Raw genomic sequence first — 23,337 nt, 5'->3', positions numbered from 1 at the left:
AAAGCTTAAACTGCAAATAGTTTCAAATTTCTTAAAAGCCTACCCAGCGACAAATGCTGCAAATGAGCTATTAGCTTAAAGCGAATATGTAGAGAGCAAGTGCTGTGCAGTAATGTTATTCTGTATTTTCCCAGTAAATGAAAAAAAAAAAATACAAGTTGTTTCTTCTTCTTTTATGATGTATATATATATTTGTATCTATATAGCTTCTAATTTTTAACATTTATATGTTCATTTAAAAAACATTTTATTGAATGTGATGTATTTATTTATTGAATATATATTTACATTTTTTTTTTACCTCATTATTCTGCTGTGCAAAATGAAATGCACCTTTGCTTACTAGACCACCTCTCCTCAGACTTCTACTGACCTGGAATAGTATTAAGAGTTGGCCCGTCTTCAGACAGCAGCTCCTCTTACAGACCCCTCTAAAGTTAACCATCAGTTAACAGACCCTGAACCACTATAACTGTGTTACCCAATAAAGCCCAGACTTGGGTGCCAGTGCGCACTGATAAAATCTGGAAAGTCCTGCTGTTCAAAAGAGCACCAGCAAGGCAAGACACACAGCCTTTCATTCATAACTGCTAGAAAACCACCATCACAAATGGAGGGACCAACAAAACTCGATTAGCCTCACACGTATTGCGTTAAATATCAGAGTGAAAACTATACTGTAACTAGTGACTATATTGATGTACATACTGTTTCCCACCTAAAGTAAATCTAGAAAGGTTACAGGCAGGTCTTTGTGGCTGTGCTAAGAAGCATGAATAGCTCATCTCAATCTGATAGCCATCAAAAGGGGTGGAAAAACCCTTGTTTCCTCGCAAGATTTTAGGAACTTGCATGATCACCTGTATGTGAAAGTAGTTCTGCTGTTATACCTATTAACAAAGTGTATGCATTAATTTAACAAAAGCAGGGTGGAAAAATCTCACAAAAAGGGAAGGGTCCATGACTGAGTCTTTAATCTAAGGAATTAGTTTTGTAAATGTAAAACAGAGTAGAGGACACCACAAAAGTAAACAAGAATGTTTTCTCAAGGCGTCTTGAAACCAAAGGCCTTTAAAATATTATACAAATGGTGTTCCGTGAAAGCTTGCTGACAATGTCCAACTGTTTGTGTGTGTGTGTACAAAAGCTTTCTAGATAGGTAAAGCTGTGGGATCCACCCTTTGAGGTACAGGCATAGTCTTTGTTTTTGCTTGAATTAGAAATGGTTAAATCCCAGATGTTTATTGTGGTCCAAATGAACGTCAGTAGCAAAACAACACTGAAAGAACCAGGGCAGTATTACGCACCTATTTTCATGAACAGAAAACATGCCTTATAATTCAAAATCATTATTAACACACACACACAAAAAAAAACATGAGTTTCATCAACAAAAACAAAACCAACCAAAACACATTTATCCTGAGTCTAAATACAAAACGTTACATTTTTCATGATTTCAGACCTAACAAAAACTATCCGTTTTTTTTTTCCACCAGACATCTACAAAATGCAAGAGAAAAAAAACAAAAATAAACAAGGCTGAATATTATCCATCCTGCTGTTGAATGAAAGGGTTTGGAATGGCCTCCATCCCGTCCTGTGGACAGATAAGCACGACGGACGTCCCTCGACAAACCACCAGGCCGAGCTGTCTGGTGTCTTCGGTCAGCTTGTACTGATCATCCGGATCTGTTCGGAATCATCAGGATGTGATTAGGAATCATATACAACGATCCTGAATAAAAAGCTTTTAAAAAAATCAAATAAAACGCTCTGGTTGAGCAAGGGTTTTCAATCTCTTAGGCTCATACGTGACTCAGATCTGTTTCTCTCATGATCTTTCCAATTCTGATTTGGGCCACTAAATCCGATACAGGTCGGATGTTTTGCAATGCGACCTCAGTCTGAACATTCATATCGGAATTCATGCGACTTTTACGTCAATCTAGAGCAACATTCGTCACAATTTGGCGTTCATGGGAGTCATTTCAAAGATTTTACATACCTGACGTTATCAAGACAGTTGTGAAAGGTAGCCCGTAAAGGACAGTGATGTGTCAGAGCTCGTAAATATTACAGTATCAGCTCTATATACAAGCAAAACACAAGGGCTTGTATCATAAACTCTGCAAATCTTTTTTCGGTTCACCGCCTTTGTTTTTATATTGTCTGCGCATAAATTTGCTGGCTTCTGCAGCAGATCACATTATAAATAAACTTTTTTTTAAGCAAAACTTTTACTTCCGTATGAATTTATAGCTGTATTTTAAGCTTCAGAATACAACTATATATTTTCATGTACAGTAGTTAACATTTGTTATTTACGAATTTTGATGAACTTTTTTGATCCACTTCAAATGTTAAAGCTGCAGTCCGTCGTTTTTCCTCTTTGTCGCCACATCTGTTTGAAATCTGCAGTTGCAGTTATTCGAGGATTTATCAACTTTACGTGGGTTGTGCCTCGGCATTACCCTGGTAATCCAGAGTTCTCGCGAGAGCACAAGTAGAATTTGCTCAGCGAGTTACTCTGGTGTCGAATAATGATGCTCATTAAATATGCCCCTCGATCTGAGCTGCACCAATCACATGGGGTTATCTGATATAGGCGGGCCTGAGGCGAGCTAAACAGAAGACGACAGCACTGCGACGACAAAGTCATTAGTAAACATTGCAAGATGGCTATGGATGAATACCAGTTGTTTGAAACGGCTTTGGCCGCTACAATGAACTAGTTAGGCTTGGCTTTTTAGCTAAAAGAGGAACAGAAGACGCCGCTCGAATCGTTCCTTTTGCAAGAAGGGGTTTTTTGCTGTTTCGCCGACCGGATACGGTAAGAGTATAATCAGAGAATGTCTAATAAGGTTAGCTCCGCTGATAGCTGCGTTTTATTGTTGTGATTGGTCGTAGTGTTATCCAATTGCGTGCAGTGAGATTTTCAAATGCACACTTGGTGCCACACATCGAGCTGGACGATTTTCATTAGTCGATGCCAGACCATTAAGCTTTTAGATTTAGGTCTGGATTTCCAGGCTACCTCGGCATGGCACAGCGCGGATGAATCCAATGTTTTGAGGAGAATGTGCGGCTGTCAGTGTGGAAACTGGCATTCGGAATCACAGATTCTACTTTTTGTAAGTATGACCAACATATGAATTTTCACCAGAAAATGTAACAGTAACATCCACATAACATCCACTTTTGTTCTGACCAACTAAAGGAAATTTAAGGCTGATTAAATCTAACGATTACTTATCATATCACGTCAAACCGTGCAAATTATACTTTGTTCTCAAATTGTTAATGTTAACAGCATCAGCATTGCGTGGCTATATTTAATGTGTATTAGGGCTACCTGTAGTTCAGTTTCCATTTCTGTGCAGTCTAATTTCTAATTATCATACCTAGGGTTGGGTACCGAGACCCGGTTCCAATAGGGAACCGGTTCCGACGTAAACGGTAGTAACCAGACCGAATAAGAACGAAACTTTCGGTGCCTGATTTCGGTGCCTGACTGAATGATCCAATAATAAAACATCTCCAGTAAACCAGCAGAGCGAGCATTAATTTAGTTCGTTTGTTAAATAAGAGGCGATCTAGCGCTGAAATGCGTTTTTTAAATCAAGTGATCAAAGTGCTCGTTGCCGCTGCGATCAGTGGCGCGGATACAGTGTTTTCTCTTGTGGCTCGCGCACACCGCACTGTCACTCGGACGCGCGCTTCGTTGCGGAGATCGATCTATTTATGAGGCGCCGTCTATATGATTTTGTGCGCGGAGAGTTTGTGTGTGTGTGTGTGTGTGTGTGTGTGTGTGTGTGTGTGTGTGTGCTCGCGTCTCAGATGAGTATGCGCGGAGAGTTCCGCGCGTCTCGTGTGTGTGTGTAGAGTTTGCGTGTTTGTGCGTGAGCGACTTTAGATGTGATGTTGAGCATTTCATATTAGTTTGAGCATTCAGCAGTATACATGTATGACTACTTAGTAGGCCTATATGTGTATGCAAGGGTTTCATATGTGCGTGAATGAAGTTTGATTTAAAGGGATACTCCACTTTAAAATGAAAATTCTGTCATCATATACTCACCCTCATGTTGTTTCAATTCTTTATGAATTTCTTTCTTCTGCTGAACAGAAAGGAAGATATTTAGAATAATATCAGTAACCAGACAGTTTCTGGTCTCATTTACTTCCATAGTATTTTTTTTTTCCTACTAGCCTATGGAAGTCAATGGGACCCAGAAACTGTCTGGTTACTGACATTCTTCTAAATATCTTCCTTCCTGTTCAGCAGAAGAAAGAAATTCATACAGGTTTGAAACAACATGAGGGTGAGTATATGATGACAGAATTTTCATTTTAAAGTGGAGTATCCCTTTAAGCCCTAGACGACGCCTATCTATTCATTCACAAAATATAATCGACTCAAAGTGTCCCTGCTTGATATACAACCACTGATGAGCATAATCGTAAAAAATAAAAAAATAAACTACGAATGCGGATTAGAACCCAAAACCTCTGACACGCCTGACTAAAGTTCAAGTTCAGCTGCCAGTGTTCCTCTTCGGATAAGTCTAGTATTTTAATGCCAACTGCAAATCTTGCATATCAAGTATGAAGTATATCAATATCAAGTATATTTATATGAGGCTATACTGTGTGTGTTAAATATTTCTGCTCAGTGTCAGATATTTCTCTGTTTTGTAAAAGTCATAATATTAGAAGACAAAATTTTGATGTTAACTCAAGTGTTTTCGGCTACATCAGTAGCCTTTTAAACGGCACAATTTTTCATTTAATCAGAAATCAGAAAATCACTCTCTCACACACACACACACACACACACACACACACACACACACACACACTCAGGTATTATTTTTTTGATAAAGTGTGTGCGGTTTAGTTTTGTTAAGTACCGTTTCAAGAACCGTTTAAGCACCGGAACCGTTTGAAAAATACAGAGTAGGTACTGGTATCGGATAAAACCCAACCGATACCCAACCCTAATCATACCTACAAATGAATGTTCCTTAGAACTGGTTCTCTTTGAAATACAAACACGTGTATCTGTAATCAGATGCATATTTATTGCATTATTCAATATTCCGATGCACGAAAAAAAAAAGCCGTCTCTGCGTCTGCTTTGAACCCCTTCACTTTCAAAAGCCCTTTTGATGTTTATCCTTGTTTTCGCATGGGCACGGTTGCAGTCTCTCTTTTTTTTCTGTAGCCACTTCGAAGTCTTTTGCATTTTACGACGAGTGAATCTGCAGTTGTCACTGGTGATTTTCGTTTGAATCTTTCTGGATCCGCCATCAAATTGATAAGTTTAATTATATCAAGTGCTGTGAGAAAAGGCTATAAATCTCCACCTCCAACATCCTCACACTCATAGCCTACTAACTGAGACTCCTTCTTTATGTGTACAGATGTGACGTAGTGACGCAAAGACATGCTCAAATTTCCCGCGGAAATCCATCAGTACCACTGGAAAACATTATTACAAGCTTACTGTTTTGAATCGAGCTAAGGCAAGCAGATAGTTTTGAACACTGGCTGGTTTTGTACTCAAAAAATTATTTTGGATAATTTTTAACCCAAAAAAAGTTACGGACTGCAGCTTTAACTACTGTATAATGACCCAATTTATACTATGAAAAATAGTGTGTAAAATATTATTGGGAAAATATTTAGCTTCTATTATGTTACATTATTTATTTAAGTGATTTTTTAAATAACTGTTTTACTTATGTTAATCTCATTTTTTATTATTTATTTTTACACAGATCCCAGTTTGAAAACCCCTGAGAAAGAGGACGACATAATGAAGAGATTTTACCTCGCATGTATTCAATGGTGCCGTCCAACACAAGATTTAACAGCGGGTCGAAGCCTTTTAAGACACCACTTGCTGAAAATAGGAAACAGTGAATGTTAAATGCAATGTCATTTAGTTAAACATAATATATGAATTATTTAAACCATTATTTTATCTTATGAAGCAACTGTCTCACCTTCACGACCTCCTTGGAACTTTACTCTTATATGTTTGTCGATGTATTTCGACAAATCAAAAATACTCTCCTTCTTTTTCTTATCTTTATCCTGAAAATCAAAACCACATATTATATAACAGGCCTGTGTGTAATATAAATCAGACCCAGTGTCTTAGTATGTAGCTTAGCTCCTCAATAATACACAACACATCAAATTTACAATAACGAGCAGGCTCTAGTGAGTACAGTTCGAACTTTCAGAGTTCACAAGACATTTATGTGCTTACATGTTTGTTTATAAAAACCATGCGACCATACAAGCGTTTTGTAAAGCGAACAGTGTGGAAACGTTTGCGCTACTCACCGCCATGTTCAAAACTCCTCTAAGCCCCGCCCACTCGGCGTTGACGTTTGACGTTTGCCTCTCGACCAATCACAACACGCGCCGGTGAAGTCCAACAGAAAAGATTTTTAATTTTATCAGCCTTAAACACCCACAAATATATATCAAACACAACTTCAATTGTATATATTTGTCTTTTACGATTGTTAAAAAATAAATATGCTGAAATACGATAATACGCGTGATTAGGTTGAGGCGCTCAGCACATCCGGTGAGAAACGGACAAACGCGGGAGCGAAGCGCGAAAAAACAAATGACTCGTTCAACAACTTAAAAACACGAAAAAACTGCGATTTTTTAATGATTATTATCGCTTTTTGTGTTATTATATGAACTCACTATGACCGAACTACTTTTTAACAAGAGGTTACAGGTGCAGGTGAAGAATAGAGAGACCGATGAAAGGTAATACTGATTGTGTATATATTTGAACATAATAAGACCTAAATGAGTGTTTGGGTTTATTTGTCTTTGATTGTCATGTATGTTACTGTATTTTGTTTTTAAAGACTATTAAGGGTCTAAATGTGTTTATGTATCATGCTGTTTTAAATTACAGACGTTCAGTCATTCGCATCAGTATTGAACTGCAGCTATTATCAAATCCTGTCCATAGGAAGGTGAGGAATTATCATTTATACATAATTACTTATGAATGTAAAGCATTTGGTCTTATGTCTTTCTGTTTGTTTTATCAACAGGATTTGATTGTACGGCTGACGGATGATACTGATCTTTACTTTTTATACAATCTTGTCATATCAGAGGAGGATTTTCAGAGGTATAGTGATCTGATCTGATCTTTTTATAAAATAATGATCCATATTTATCATCAGCACAGTAATATCTGACTCAATGTGAGGTTTTCAGTGTAATAATCATTATTTGCTTTCCTTCGCAGCTTAAAAGTACAACAAGGGCTTTTAATAGACTTCACATCATTCCCACAGAAATTCATAGACTTGCTTGAGCAGTGCATCTCTGAACAGGACAGAGAAAACCCACGGTGAGAGATTATCTGAATATTATCTCTCATAAATCTTTTCTTAATGTGTATGGGTTGTAAGAACTGTTTCTTTTCAGGTTCCTGTTGCAGCTCACGTCAGCTTCATCGACGTTCGACCACGGTCCTTCAAACCTTAATATTGTGGAGACAAACGCTTTTAAACACCTCACACATCTCTCTCTGAAACTGCTCCCGGGATCTGATACGGATATTAAGAAGTATCTGGCCACCTGTCTGTCTACTGTAAAGGTACAACTCATCATCATGGACTATGTCTATATCCTGCTTGCTTGGATGAATGCATCTTTAATATATCTGTTTTCAGGAGGAAAAGCAACAGTTGGAACAGAAGTTGAGAAAGACTGAGGAAGATCTGACAAGACAGCTAAATTATGCACAGCAAGTAAGTCAAATTCAAGATGGTTTCTCTAAAGTTAATTAATATATGTATTATTTATAATATAACCACCAAATTGTTATAAATTGAGCAAAACCTCACAGGCTTGATAATTGTCAGTATCACCAAATAAATTAATTGTACAACTACTATAAATATATCCAACCTTACCCGGATAAATACAGTACACTCACGTTGAGCGGTGTGTACTAGATAAAATCTCTACTGCTTGATTGTTATATTGCCAAAAAAACGTAAACCGTTATCACCCAGCTTGATTATGTATTTAGTCAAACAACGTAAACTATATTATCACCCTTTTTGTCAAAAAACGTATACTATATGATCGCTTATTTTGTAAAAAATGTAAACTATATCATCACCTATTTTGTCATAAAGCGTAAAATATATTATTTGTTATATTTAGTAAAAAAACCTACTATATCATCGCCCTTTTCCATAAAAAACCTGGCCTATTTTTTTTACCTATATCGTTTAAAAAAAAAACATATTATCGCCCAGCTTGATTGTTATATTTAATCAAAAAACATAAACTGTATATCACCTATTTTGTCTAAAAAACACAAACTGTATTATCTCATATTTTGTCAAAAAACGTAAACTGTATTATCACCCAGCTTGATTGTTGTATTTCATAAAAAAAAAAAAAGGTTTTTGACGAAAAGGGCAAAAAATATAAACTATATTATTACCCAGCTTGATTGTAATATTTGTCATAAAAACATAAGCTAGGCCTATATTATCGCCCAGCTTGATTGTTATACTTTGTCAAAAACCGTAAACTATAATATCGCCCTTTTTGTCAAAAACCGTAAACTATATTATTGCCTATTTTGTCAAAAAACATAAACTGTTATCGCCCAGCTTGATTGTTATATTTCATCAAAAAACATAAATTAAGTTTTTTTTTATGAAAGGGGCAAAAATATAAACTATATTATTGCCCAGCTTGATTGTAATATTTCGTCAAAAAACGTAAACTATATTATCAGACGGCTTGATTGTTATATATATCGTCAAAAACGTAAACTCTATTATTGCCCAGCAATATAAAAATTTGGATATATAGTAAATCCTACTTTACCTGCATACAGTACATTCACGTTAAACAGTACATTTAACAAATCTCAGATGCTTGACCTTTATTTTGTAGCAAAATGTAGCAATATTATCTCCCAGCTCTAATCTGCTAAAGGCGAATATAAGGCATGAAGATATTAAGAAATTATAGAGATCATCAATATGATTTTCTGTATAGCGGCTAATATATATACATGTGTATATAGTATTAGTATTAATTATTTGATAATAATGTATTAACCATTTTGATTTTATAGTAATTATATTGATTAATTTCAATATTTATTACATAATTATGATTTTTCCTCCAGACCCTGTCTGAGAAAAGTCGAGAGTTGGACAAACTGCGGTCTGAATGGACGTCCCAAACGACGTCTCTGTCCAGCAGACACATGCAGGATCTCACAGCTGAGCGTGAAAATGCTCTGGAGGTGATCTGACATGGGCGGTTCATGAGAATTTCTTGATATGGGGGAAAACATTTCAATAAGTTGCGAAAATTAAAAAAATGTACGGTATATAAAATGCTTGAACATGGAGTAAAACTTTGTGTAGATATATTAATAGTATAGATATAGTAATGTAAAAGTCCAGTTTCTATCAGAAAGCTAAAAACTTGTATATTTATTTCTAATTTGATCTCTTCGAAGAAGAGACTGATGTTATTTTTTTCCTTGTGTTATTAGACACAAGCGCGTCTGCAGCAGCAGAACGAACAGCTGCGACAGGAACTTGAGTCGTCTCATCACAGAAGCACCCAGCAGCTCCAAACCAAAGTCTCTGAGCTGGAAACGGCCAACCGGGAGCTCACCGACAAGAAATACAAGAGCGACTCCACCATTCGAGACCTCAAAGCCAAACTGGCCAGTCTGGAAGAGGTGCGATATTTATTTAGAAGGATGTGGTCTGACAGTCACAAGAAAATCTGATTGCATAACTAATGTGGTGTTTGTCCAGGAGTGTCAGAGGTCAAAGCAGCAGGTTCTGTCGCTGAGGAGGGAGAACAGCAGCCTCGACACCGAATGCCACGAGAGAGAGCGTCTGGTCAACCAGCTGCAGACGCGAGTGGCTGTCGTAGAGCAGGAGCTCAAAGATAAAGACCAGCTCGTGATGCGGACCAGAGAGGTGCTGGAAGCCACACAGCAGCAGAAGGTCAGCAGATGAAATCTGACATGAACGGATCCTTATATTCATTCATTTTATATTTAATTTATTTGTTTGTTTGCTAGAACTCTGTTGAAGGAAATGCAGAAAGCAAGCAACTTCAGATCGGCAAGCTGGAGGCCACGGTAAAATCCCTGTCGGAGGAGCTCATCAAGGTTTGCGTCTGAATTTAACTGTGAATTACTCACACCAGGGTTTACAAAAAGTCTTACACAAAATTACTACCTTAAAAAGATCTTAAATCAGAGCTGAAAGTCTTAAATTCATAAAGTCATGGCATGAAAGGTTGCATACTTTGCACACACAAAAAAAGAGAATATCTTCCTAGTATTTTTGTCCCGTTTTCAAATGCAAATATTTAAACAACTTTAAATCAAGATACACTTACTTGAGATGCAAACGTAAACATAATGAAGTCTTGAAAAACTGGATAAAATTAAAGGAGAACTCCGGTCAATTTTAACATTGAGCTCATTTTTTTGTAAATTTGGAGTGCTGTCAGTACAGAGAACAACTACAAAAATCGGTGTTGCCTACACCGAGTTATTCTATTTTTAAAATTTGCACCCTGTTGACTTCAATGGGGCAAGTTTTAAACCAGCTTTTAGCCTCTTGACATCCTTGATGTGTCATTACAAGTGCACAGGTCATGTGAGTGATTCCTTCAGAGTGAACACGAGTGGATCTGACTGCAGTAGATGTGAAAGATATGAATAAAAATGATGTTATTTCAGCCAGCGCAAATACCTGTTTACATCCTGTTTTCGTTCGAAGCCCATAGTAATCGATTGTCGAGTTCACGCGCATGATCATATGTAACTAAACCAATGCGCGTGAACTCGACAATCGATTACTATGGGCTTCGAACGAAAACAGGATGTAAACAGGTATGTGCGCTGGCTGAAATAACATCATTTTTATACATTTCTTTCACATCTACTGCAGTCAGATTCACCCGTGTTCACTCAGAAGGAATCACTCACATTTTCTGTGCACTTGTAATGACACATCAAGGATGTTAAGAGGCTAAAAGCAGGTTTAAAACTTGCCCCATTGAAGTCAACAGGGTGCAAATTTTAAAAAGAGGATAACACGGTGTAGGCAACACCGATTTTTGTCGTTGTTCTCTGTATTGACAGTACAAAAAAATGAGCTCAATGTTAAAATTGACTGGAGTTCTTCTTTAAGTGAGTTTGTTTAAAACAAAAACAAATATCTGTCAATGAGTTATCAACTTAATTTTGATAAATTTCACCGAAAACAAAAACAAGTTTTGTCATTTTGTATCTCTAGTAAATGCATCTTGATTTAAGAATCTTTACACAAAACAAGACCGAAATACTTAATAATAGTAATTAATATCAAACTCTTCAAACTTAAATTCAAACTCTTAAGTGTTGCTAATACAACTCCCTGTGTTTCTCATTTAGAGAACATGTCGACATATTGTGTTCCATTCAGTTTATTACTTACATTTTCTTTACTTGGTCTCAAATGTACCTTCATCAAACCTGCAGAAACCCTGTATACAGTCGGATTAATCCTGAATTCCCACTGCAGGCGAACGGCATCATCAAGAAGCTCCAGGGGGATCTGAAGGCTCTGGTGGGGAAGATCAAGGTGAAGAACACAGTGACCGTGTCTCAAGAAAAGATCCTGCAGGAAACTACGGAGAAACTGCAATGGGAGCAGCGAGAACTGCAGGACGCCCAACAGCGGCTCCGACAGAAAGAGGAAGAGGTACCGTACCAACCCCACATGTGCTGCCAACACACGTCCCAGAACATTTCTGTTCACCAACAGTCTTTGTTGTTTTCAGGCAACAAGATTAAAGGAGCAACTGGAAGCTACAGTTCAGAAACTGGACGAGAGCAGGGAAGTGTTAAAAACCAATGAGAACGGTTAGTTCAAAATATATATATGTATTATTTTCAATGTATGTATTTTACATTTATTTATCTATTTTATTAAGTTTATTATTTTATTGGAATATAATTTCTTTTATACTATATAATTTTCAGTGTATTTTTCTGCTTTCGTATCCCTATGCATTCATGTAGTAATAACTTGGCTGAACAAGCAGCTGAATGAGAACCAGCTCTCTCGGAAGCAGGAAAGTTTGGGAATGTTCGAGACGCCCGCCGCAGGGCTGAGAACAGGAAGTGTCTCTCACAATATGGTAATCGCACATCACTGAAAATGTAGCATAAATTCCACCAAACAGGTTTTTTTGTCTGCTTGATGTAGCTGGAAATCATACAGTAACCATCAGTTTGCATGTCAGATTGGACTGATGTAGCCGTTCTTCTCTTCTCTAGCTTGATAGCAAAGGTTTCCCCTCGTCTTTGGGACAGGGTTTCCCCATCACCTCTACGATAAACTCCAAATATCCTCTCCCTCTTTCCTGTGTGAGCTCAGGAACTCGCTCTGTCCTGGCACTGCACAATCAGACGTCTGGACCAAAGGCAGGCCTCGTCTCCTCTTCTCTCTCATACCATCTTTTCCTTCATGCATCTCCTGGTTTTCTGTGGTTTACTTGTCTTTATTAGAGTCTGTTCACACTTCACACAATTCTGATTTGCTTGTTTTTTTTAATCTGTTTGTTGTAGTCAAAATAGTGTTTTACCTGCATGGGTTGCTACAATATTTATTTAAACTTTGTTTTCAGCGGCAGTCCCTAGCTATAAATGTCTGAGAAAACCATGTTGAATTCTTTTTTCAAATAAATAATGTTCTAAACTAAATTCTAGGTCCAGTTTAACCCTATGAGTGGCAAACCTTCAGCAGCAGAAGTGAGTCCCTCTACACTCGCCCAGCCTTCCAATAAAGAGAAGTGAGTTCCTCTTTAATTCATTTACTTCCTGATCTTGGATATATCCTTGTGTCTGAGCTGCATCTCTGATCTGAACAGCGGGGAACCTGTAGGTCTGGACTCCAAGTACTTTGAGAGACGAGACGACAGCATTCCTCTCCGCGGTCTCCTACCCAGCATGCATCTAAATAGAGGCAAGCGACAAAAACGTTTTTACCCAGTTATTCCTAATTGCTATACTTTTGAGGAGATTTAATAAATGTGATATCTAATATAAATGCCTTCTACCTGCAGAAGTCCCTAAGCCTTTGAACACGGCTGGAGCAAAACCGGCCGCAGCGTCTGCGTATTTCCCAGGATGACGAACAGCACGTTTATATGGACCTCTATTCATCACTACAGTTTGTGTGTGAACGCCACTACTAAGATGCTAAGGCATTGCAAAGTATCCGTGCAGATGGTGGTCTTGTTTGTTTCAAATATTTTCAGTAATTTATTAAAACAGATTTATTTTTATAACCATTTCTCAATCTGTTTAGATTCCTTGAATGATAACCCCTAAACATGGGACCAGTTTGACGAACTATAATGGTGCTGTTTTTGGTCCTTTAAGTCTATGGTGCCTAAAAACCTCTTTTCAGTGTCTTAAACTTGTTTGTGCCATACATGAACTGTCTCTGAAAGAATGAACTCACCTTTAGCCAAACAGTCAGAGAGCTGCCGTTTTGTATTCTCAAATAGTGCTATTCATTCAATTCAGTTGGCTTTTTTATTAGGTATAAAGATTTAAAGTACTTGATTGGTTGATGACAGACTGACTGTGGTTTGCTGTGTAAAGCTGTATATATATATATATCGTGTGTACATTTATATTATTGTATTTATGGTTTAATATAGTGAACTTTGTAATCTGTTTATCATGGATTGCAGTTTGGCTGCTTGTTCATCAGTAGCGAAATTTTAGGACAAGTGAATAAATTCTAATATGCAGTTGGAAAAATTGTCTTTTTTACTATGATAGTAAAATATAAAAACAGACAACGATCGCACATACAGCAAAAATATTCAACTTTTATTGAAATGCATGTTTAGATACTTTGACATATTTACATTGGTTGGTCAAAAAAACGATACACCATGTTAAAATTTATAATGAAGACGGCACAACAAAAGCACAGAAAATAAAAAAAAGCACACTGTATTCTTGAGACGAAGAGAATATATTACAGGAAATCATCTCATAAATATCCAAAGCACACAACTAATATTACAGATGAACTCATCTGTCTTGTCAATAAAATATAAATTTGGTCAAATGTATCTTAAAACAAGCCATTCATCTGTCTCTATGAAAACCAAAAAATATAGAAAGGCCACTGGCAAATTTCACCTTTTTCTCAAATGTTACTTTGTCAGTTGGCATTTAGGAAGTGTTTTGCGTAAACGTACATATTTTTCGTAAAAGAATGTTTCAACACAAGGCCAAAGCGAATCCAGACAAATGACGCACCATGTATTTCAGTTTCACTACTGGTTTGGAGTCAGCTCTAGCGCTGTTTTACAAAACTCAACTTCAGTTGTATAAGAAAGGCTGAGGCTGATCAGAACTCCCAATCGGAAGTTACACGCGTCACTTAAATTCACCAGTTTCCGTCAACAACACAATTTAAGCTGGGGAAGGCACCATTGATTCTAAGTGGTATAAAGAAAACAGGCATCAGCTTAAACGAACAACAACAACAAAAAAGAAACTTTAAAGCTGTACCACAATCATTTCAATGCAATGTTTGTCTGAAAGTCTGAAACTGAACTCCGTTAAGGCCATTCACGTGGAAATCCGTACAATTATGCTCCCTAAAAAAAGGTCACTGGGCCTCAAGAACGACAAGCGATTTGATTTACAGAAATTCGCTCAGCTTAAATTCTTATATGAACAATTTCAAACTCAAGAGTTTTGCAAACAATTTACATAAATCATTCAACTTGAATTCATATGAATGTTTTTACAAACAGAAATTCTTTCGGCATGAATTCTTACAAATGGTTTTACGACTGATTTACTCAAAATTTGTAATTAGTTTAATGAATGGTTTACACCAATCTGTTACATTCAAAATCTTGCAAGTAGATTACGAACGGTTTACACAAACTCGCTTGGCTGAAATTCTTACGAATGGTTTTACGAATGATTTGGAAAAAATTTGTTGTACGCAAATTCTTGCAAATTGTTTTAGAAAATTATTATATTAAGAGCGAGTTACATACGTTTGTTCTGTGAATTCTTGCGAATAGTTTTACAAGCGATTTGCACAAATTCGTTCTGCTTGCGTTTCATGAATGACGCCTGTTGTTTGTATGTATGCAAGTATGTTCTCGCTAGGCCCTTCTGATAAGGAGAACACCTTGTGTCCGGAAACATTCCTGACCGGGTTAATGTCCCTGAGTGAGCTATGGTAAATGAAGAACTATATAAATCAAAAAAAGAGCAACGTTAAAAAGAAAAGAAAAAAGGCAAAAAAAAAAAACAAAGAATAAATACAAGCCATTGCAATAGTGCCTTTGGACAGAACCATCGTTAAATATATGTTCTTCTATATACATTTCTTTTAAAAAGTGGTGCTCTATTCATGATACAATAGGGACGCCTAGTCTTACTCAGAGACTTTCCTTCTTGCAGAGTTCACACACCTGTCAGTAATTTACATGCTTAATTAGCAAGTTCAAAACTCTGCAGGAAGGTAGAGCTCTAGGTGCAAGACTGTGCATGCCTTCGATATAGCTTTACGTTTCAATAAATGACAACAGCCTCCATGCGCAGTTCGTTTCTCAACGGTTAGGGGGCGTGGCCAATACGGCCACATGGAAACACCCAATCACACGTTAGTGTCCTGTAGGAGGGGCTCTTTGGCCTCTCCGGGTGGGTGGGGACTGTGCGAGTGCCCGTGGGGTGATGTGGGCTTCTTCCAGCTGCCCGCACGAGTGCCCATATGGGGGTGTTCGGGAATAAAAAGAGCCACCAGGAGCGCCAGCAGCACAGAACATGCGCCGAAGAGGAACGGCGGGCCTGGGATTATTGAACTCTGTGAGGGGAACACATGAGGTTAACACAATGGCAAGACCCCTTCCCAAAACTGTCTATTGTTAAGGCCTATTTACACCCAAATGTTCGTAAAGTTGAATATGCGCAATGACTTTTTAAAATGCATCTCTATGAACTTCTTCACACTGTGCATGAAAGTCCATACAGTGACGATTCACTCACACATGGAGGCAGGAATGAGTTTTTAATTGCTTGGATATCAAATATTTTGAAATTTTACTGATGATTTACAGAGATTTGTTTCGCTAAAATTCTTGCAAATAGTTTTACAAACTATTTACTTCCTAAGAATGGTTCACACAAATTGGTACTCCACAATTCCTTCAAGTATCCAAATATATATATTTTTTAGAGAATAATGAAAAATGTGCAATTTTACAATTTACACAAACTGTTTCTGCTCAAATTCTTATGAAAGATTCTATGAACAGTTAACAACAAAACTCATTCTGCTTATTTTCTATTCTAACTATTTAAAAAATTTCTCTGGACTTAAAAATAGTTTTATGAACAATTTACATAAATTTGCTAAATTATGCTTCTGCTTGAATCCTTGCAAAGATTTTTACGAACTATTTCTTCTTCTTGACTTCTTAAGAATAGTTTAATGAGTGATTTACACAAATAGATAATGCACAATTCCTTCAAGTATCCAAATATTTTCAAAGAATTTGGTTCTACTCAAATTCTAACGAATGGTTTTACGAACAATTAACAACAAACTCATTCTGCTTGAGTTTTTACAGATAGCTTTACAAATTAATTTGCTTGACTTTTTAAGAAATAGTTTTACGAGCAATTTACACAAATTGGTACTGAATAATTCCTTCAGGTATTCAACAATTTTTCACGTATTTAACTAGTTTCCGAAAATAACGAAAATTATGCAAATATAACCAATTGGTATTGCACAATTCCTTCAAGTATCCAAATATTTTCAAATAATGACAATTCTGCAAATTTTACAATTTGGTTCTACTCAAATTCTAACTAATGGTTCAACGAATATTTAACAAACTCATTCTGCTTGCAAATAGTTTTACAAATTATTGAATTATAATGATTATAATGATTTGTGGAGGCTAGGTTTTGTTTGTAATTGCAAATTCATTCAGGTATACAACTTTTTTCAAAAAAATTATGCAATGCTATGAAAAAATTTTTGCAAGTATTTTATACTTGAGTGTTGTTTAGCGGCATTGGACTTCAGAATTTTAACTTTAGCAACTATTATTTAAAAAAAAACGTTACCATTAAAACAAACCTAAAAACAACAAACATCATTCAACATAGTTCAGTAAAACGCAACGATGTGCGGAACTTACCTGTTGGTGGGGATCATGGTGATGCGGTATATCCTGGTCTTTCTCCGGAACTTGGTCCAACTCGACATGAAAGATGTAGAAGATGAAACCGTAGAGGGCCGGACCCAAACCGTTACACAGCCCACGGATTCCCGTAACCATACCCTGACCCACGCCTGCAGAAACATGACCTTTAGCAGTCGGCCTCAGAGAATATGTAACTTCACTTCAAGAAAACCTACCTTGTTGATCCGGATCAGCTGTGCGGGAAATCAGGGCGCTAACAGCAGGGAAAGTGATACTAGACATGGCGGCAACGGCTCCGGCCGCCCACATCATCCTGGAAATTAGGAACGATTTCATTAGTAAAAACTCATTGAATGTTTACATTACTCTTAAAGAAACAGTTTGACTGAAAAAGAAAAATTGCATCATTTATGCCATCATTCACTAAATTTTTTTTTTTCTTTGACTTATTTAAAACTGAGGCTTTTGGTCTTACCATGGCTCAGATCCGAACCCGTACCAGGCGAGTTGCAGAATCTGAAATCCCAGGCCCAGCAAAATTGTGTTCTTGTTCCCGATGGAACGCATGAGTAAACTTAACACTACAGTCTGTAGGTGGAAAGAAAAGTCACATTCAAATCATCCCCCTATTATTAAATAATGAAGTAAAAATCCTTTATTAGCATGTATCCGACTGACCTGTGCCACAATAGACAGCAATCCTAGAACAGCGATGAACGCTGCAACACTTTCAGGGGAAAATCCCATTATCTGGATAAGAGGGTAAAACAATAAAACTTTACAGTCCTGTTTCTTATCAGGATTTTAAAAAAAAACTAGACCTGACCCACTAAACACAATTAAAAACCGAGTTAAAGATTAACCACAGAGATAAACCAAATCTGTCCGTTGACGAACCTGTTGCAGATACAGGAAGAAGCTAGAGTACTGTCCCGCTTCGGGCAGATACGACAGGAACACTGTTATACAGATGAGCAGAACCGTCGAGTCTTGACCCACCTTCCTCAGAGACTGTAGAGAGAAACAGATTCCTGTTTATAACCCTAACCCAATGTAACAGTTTTAAACACTTTATTATGTAATACTGTAAAATTAATCTTTTAAAATACTATTATAATGCATTTAAAATGGCTGATTTTAGTTTTAGTGTTTAATATCAGCCATTTATCAGTTTATTGGCCGATGTAATACAATACATTATAAAAATCTGCATCATGTGGAATTTTAATATTGATGTATCCCTATTTGTAAAGGTATCGCAACCCTGATACGTTGAGATGGTTCAATTTGCATTCGTTTATGTGCTTTGAGACCACATGTTTAACAGACATGTGTCTTCTAAAATTGACAGGAACACATTAACCAATCAAAACCATGAACACTGTGGTGGAAACCTGTAACAGGCGTCATAGGAACTCTTCAAAGCAAACCACGTGTGAAAACGGCCCTATATGACATGCGTAAGCACTGTACAGATATGCTGCAGCTTTAAAAACTCCATCATGTCAACACCTCAAACTGTGGAGGGCTAAATGGGTGTAAAAAAAACTTCCCTATTGAAAACCACACAGGATATGAGCAAAGTGTTGTGCCATTCTGTCTTTTTAAAATAAAGAATACATATTTCCAGCCACACTCATGCGGAAGGATCTGCATCTGCAGTGCATTTAACATCTGTAATAAATTCCTTTATTCGGTAGGAACCGGTTGGGGACTTGACTGGACTGTGAAAAGTGGATTGTGATATTATTGCACCAAGCAAGTTCAAAGAAGTCAAATCTACTTACAGCAAAGGGGTCAGCTTGTTCCCACGAGATAGGGGCGCCCCAGGACGCCGGCCTCATCTTTTCCGGAAGCGACTCGGGCACGGCCACCAGGATGAAGCAGATGTCCAGCATAGCGATGGCAGAAGCCAGAACCACCACCAGACTGTCTCCATAAACCTGACTCAGATACGCGCCGATGGCCGGGCTGATCACGAGACTCGCCGCAAACGTGGCAGAGACCTTTTAGAAAAAGCACAGACACGTAAATGCAAAAAAAGAGGGGCATAAAGAGAGATGATGATGATGATGACGATGTGTTGATGGGTTATACGCACCATGCCGTAAGCCATACTGCGCTCATGCTCTTGAGTGATGTCGGCCACATAGGCGAATATAACCGAGAAGGTAACGGCAAACACCCCAGATACAGAGATAACGGCAAAGTACCACCTGAAACACAAGTACACTTTAACATCTTTCTTTGCATGTGATTTAAGATGTGCATATGTATTACAATATACAAAACAGACCGATATATCGATGAGATCAGATAGTGTTCAGTATTATTTTATGTAGCCTATATGACAAACTTGCCCTGCACATGTTGCACGTAACTGTATTTTCCTGTCCATTATGATTCTAATCATATTTCAGGCAATTAAAAAACATCACGATGAACTTTCACCGCTGGAAAAATGAATGTGTGTTTAAATTGAGTCATTTGTGTAGTAGAAATGTGAAATTATTTTAGAAGCTGGTGCTTTCTAGACTGAGAAAAGCCAGAAAATGTATTTTTGGCTCATGTGGATGAAAGACAACAACTCCCAGAATGCACTTGCTTCACTGCCCAACGAGGACACTCCCAAGCCACGCCTACCGGTTACAGAGGGCAGTATCGGAAGAAATTACACAACTAGGCTACTAGTCGACTCGAAACTGAAAAGACGCCGTTTTATCGTGAGATCCCCCTATGGGCGGGTTGAAGACATGCAGGACGAGCTCCTCCTACTGGCTGGAGTCTCTCGCCTCTGGACAAAAAAAGCCTCAGATGACGCTAAATGACGATTTTTGAGTCATCAGAGGTTTTTTTTCCAGACACACAATACAGAAATATTTCGTCTCAGGAGGACATGAGGGAGGGAAGCACGGTCATTCGAAAATACTACCGGGTTTCTACTGATACAAAGCTTAATGCTAATCGGTGAAGTATCCCTTTAAGTGTTCACTGTTAGATCATATTAGCAAATGCATTAACTACTGTTAACAAATGAGACCGTATTGTAATTTTTTTTACCAAATAGATATACAAAAATTTAGTTTTGTGTCCAAAAAAAGAGAAAGGTACCGTACCACGGGCTGATCTTCATTAAAGGAATTGGAGCACACGTGAAGAACACAGTGAGCAAAAGAAAGGACTTCCTTCCCCACACGTCTGACAGAGCACCAATCAGAGGAGCGCTTAGAAACGACAGCAGGCCCTGTGAACAAAAACATGCAGTTGATGAATTATGAACTCGACTCAATAATAGATCTTTTACAGGATGAAGTTGAAGATGATACCTTAACACCCTGAATCAAGCCATTCATGAGAAACGTGTGTTTCGGGAATGTTTCATGAAGAGCCTGCAGTCACATGACACAAAAACAGCATCGGTTATGCAAGTGTATTTTGAACTTTTTTAGATGATCATATTACTCAATATAATAACAGGGGCATAAAAAGGGTTTCTAAACACGACACTTGATATGAAAATAAAATCTCGCTTCCATTTCGATGTTTTTCTTCATACAAAACAAGCTTATTTCTGTTTAAAACAACCACAACTTACTCCCAAAGTAGGTGCTGTCAGCAAACCCCAAGCGAAGAACTCCAGAAATATGACGATAACAGCATGATAAACGCTGGGGGCGCCGAAGCCCTGAGGCTGGAGAGAGAAGAACCAGAGACGGTGAAGAACATGTGAGGAAACCAACCAGCATTATTGCACAGGCGTAAAGCTTCCGTTTGGTTTTCACAACAGATAAGGTCTGTTTGCGCCCTAATCCTTCCAACGAGAGATTAAGACGTTCATGCAATATTTTAAGGTCCCAACCTGTGCTGATTCTGACTTATTAGGTACAGTAGGAAAGATACAATTTATTAACAAAGGAACAATAAAAAGGAAACAGAGCAACTAGGTTCAAATTTGGACCACATATTGACTACAATTTGTCAAAACGATCCCGTTTAGACAGATCCATGAAAGATTAAAAACGCCCCAGAAAGCTAGGTTTCTTTTTTAAGAATTTTGACTTGTGCAAATAAAATTTGGTTAAAATAATAAGCAAATGTATCACATAATACTCTGAACATAAATTTTTATCATGTTTAGTGAAACACACACTATAGACTGAACACGCAATACACATGTGCATGATGTCACTGTTTTCACAAATTTGTTTTTGTAGTTTACACGGAGACGATAACGGTATCGTTTTCAAACACTTGCACCTGCTTTTTTTGCGTTTTCAGGCCCCCAAAACGCTGTCGTTGTGTAAATTAATTATATTTTGTGTCGTGAAAACGGCCCCTAAAAGAATTAAAAATTATTTTCAGTAATAGATATGAAGCTGAAATAAAACAAAATATTTCGAAATATTGCTTTGATAACTAACGCTAGCTTAAAAATAAAGATAGCTTAAGTTGAAATTCTAAAATTATTAAATCAATTTGAGATTAAAAATAAATAACAAAAGCACATAAACAAACTAAAATAATATTTTTTATAACACTTTCAAGATATAGGCCTACATTTCATGACAAATACATTCATATCCAATAGATATCTGACAGACAAGTTTCACGTATCTATTTTTACAAATTATACTGTAGCAAATACTATAACAATAACAATGTGCTTTGATATATAGCCTAGCATAATACTGATTATCTACCATGTTATTTGCATTAAAAATAGCATGAAATTACCATAGTACCACGCAAAAAACATGGTAACTCTATGCCTAGCAATACTATGATAATTTTTATTGATATTTTGTTTGAACTTCATCATAATAGAGAACCATATAACATAAATTGTATCTACAGCCAGCCATGAGTAATGACAAATGAGCTTGACATCTTTAACCCCTCTAATGTGTCATCAAACCATCTGAACATTAATATAATAACACATCTCGTGATTTAAATGATTAATCTTTAAATGTATGCGTGCTGGTTTGATTTATTGGTAATTAACGTTACAGGAAGTAAATGCTGATGTTTACAGCCATGATGAATGACAAGATTTGAAGTTACACTCCTCCAATAACGTATTTCTTTCAAACATTAACATAATAATTACGTACACGTCTACTTAAGACCTAAACCGTCGTGTCTAAGTGTTTATTGTGGTTAGATTTAAACACTCACCGTTCCTCCATCCTTGATGATGATTTTCTTCGCCAGTAACAAACTGCGATTCACTCGCTTCTTCTTTTTCTGGGTCATATTATCATCCTAGTTCTTCACACTAGGTTAAAATCGGGTTCTTTTTAACGTAAACGCGTGTGCATGGATGCGGAGCGGGATATAGAGGAGGGAAGAGGGGGGAATTTTTGGAATATCGGTTTGTTTTCCGTCCATTCAGTTTGGCATCATGTACACAGCAGAAGCCATCTTCCCGAAGAGAGACGCACGGTGTGCGTGATGACGTCGGCATCATTCGATTCCGCCTGGCCCGCACACGTGGTCAAAACCAGAGCCGTCATATTTAACGATTTAACGGCTCTGGTCAAAACACGAATATACGAGTAAAAAGCCACTAAAGCCAATATATTTAAAATACAATTTTATTATGGCCTATATTTATTAGATAAACTATTTTACTATGTTCCCTTTAACTTTTAAGCCTTTTAGTATGGAGGCAGATTAGTCTCAAATATAAATCACGCAAAAAACATGATTCACAAATGCGTAGACAATTTCACATGCATGAAACCTAATTCACGTACACACAAAAAAAATCCAGGTGCGTGAAAAAAAAAATATATTCACAAAAAGCAATTCACATGCGCAAAATAAAATTACATACTCATAAAATACATTTCACAAATGCAAAACATAATTCGTAGATATACAACTGTGCACAAAAACCTTTGAATGTTTAAAATGTACGAGTGTATCCTTGCATTTGAATGTGCAAATCGTCATTCACGGACGAATCGCCTTAGATACGTGTGTGTGTTTTTTTGAGACTTTCCTGGCAGCATAACACTCGTAACA

At 37.2% G+C, this 23,337-nt stretch overlaps 3 protein-coding genes across 4 annotated transcripts; 1 reads left to right on the top strand and 2 right to left on the bottom strand.

Annotated features, from left to right (window-relative positions):
• Positions 1-252: 252 nt before the first annotated feature.
• Positions 253-6,418, bottom strand: lsm7 (LSM7 homolog, U6 small nuclear RNA and mRNA degradation associated). Of its 2 annotated transcripts, none has more exons than XM_081385608.1 (4): positions 6,358-6,418; positions 6,012-6,102; positions 5,837-5,908; positions 253-1,692 (listed from the first exon to the last, which is right to left on the bottom strand). In XM_081385608.1, exons 1-4 carry the CDS (start codon positions 6,361-6,363, stop codon positions 1,550-1,552), a joined length of 312 nt encoding a protein of 103 aa, XP_081241734.1. In that variant the 5' UTR covers positions 6,364-6,418; the 3' UTR covers positions 253-1,549. The 2 variants fall into 2 exon arrangements, with proteins under 2 accessions (XP_081241734.1, XP_081241733.1); XM_081385607.1 differs by having other exon boundaries at positions 510-1,692; positions 6,281-6,367.
• A 17-nt stretch (positions 6,419-6,435) lies between these two features.
• sass6 (SAS-6 centriolar assembly protein) lies at positions 6,436-13,871 on the top strand. The gene is made up of 17 exons (XM_081385606.1): positions 6,436-6,801; positions 6,956-7,016; positions 7,098-7,177; positions 7,298-7,402; positions 7,480-7,651; positions 7,728-7,805; positions 9,212-9,331; positions 9,587-9,778; positions 9,858-10,052; positions 10,130-10,219; positions 11,625-11,804; positions 11,884-11,965; positions 12,125-12,243; positions 12,383-12,529; positions 12,815-12,897; positions 12,976-13,070; positions 13,171-13,871. The coding sequence occupies exons 1-17, from the start codon at positions 6,737-6,739 to the stop codon at positions 13,236-13,238; spliced, it is 1,932 nt and encodes a 643-aa protein (XP_081241732.1). The 5' UTR covers positions 6,436-6,736; the 3' UTR covers positions 13,239-13,871.
• Positions 13,872-13,927: 56 nt separating this feature from the next.
• On the bottom strand, positions 13,928-22,800 carry mfsd14a1 (major facilitator superfamily domain containing 14A 1). The gene is made up of 12 exons (XM_081384952.1): positions 22,486-22,800; positions 20,903-20,998; positions 20,634-20,696; positions 20,424-20,551; positions 19,409-19,523; positions 19,095-19,313; positions 18,205-18,318; positions 17,986-18,057; positions 17,783-17,895; positions 17,523-17,620; positions 17,302-17,456; positions 13,928-15,956 (listed from the first exon to the last, which is right to left on the bottom strand). Exons 1-12 carry the CDS (start codon positions 22,561-22,563, stop codon positions 15,750-15,752), a joined length of 1,458 nt encoding a protein of 485 aa, XP_081241078.1. The 5' UTR covers positions 22,564-22,800; the 3' UTR covers positions 13,928-15,749.
• Positions 22,801-23,337: the final 537 nt, after the last annotated feature.

The sequence above is a fragment of the Scardinius erythrophthalmus genome (genome assembly GCF_964197995.2).
Source record: "Scardinius erythrophthalmus genome assembly, chromosome: 14".
NCBI lineage: Eukaryota > Metazoa > Chordata > Actinopteri > Cypriniformes > Leuciscidae > Scardinius > Scardinius erythrophthalmus.
The sequence above is the reverse complement of the archived record's forward strand: the minus strand, read 5'-3'. Positions and strand labels throughout refer to the sequence as shown.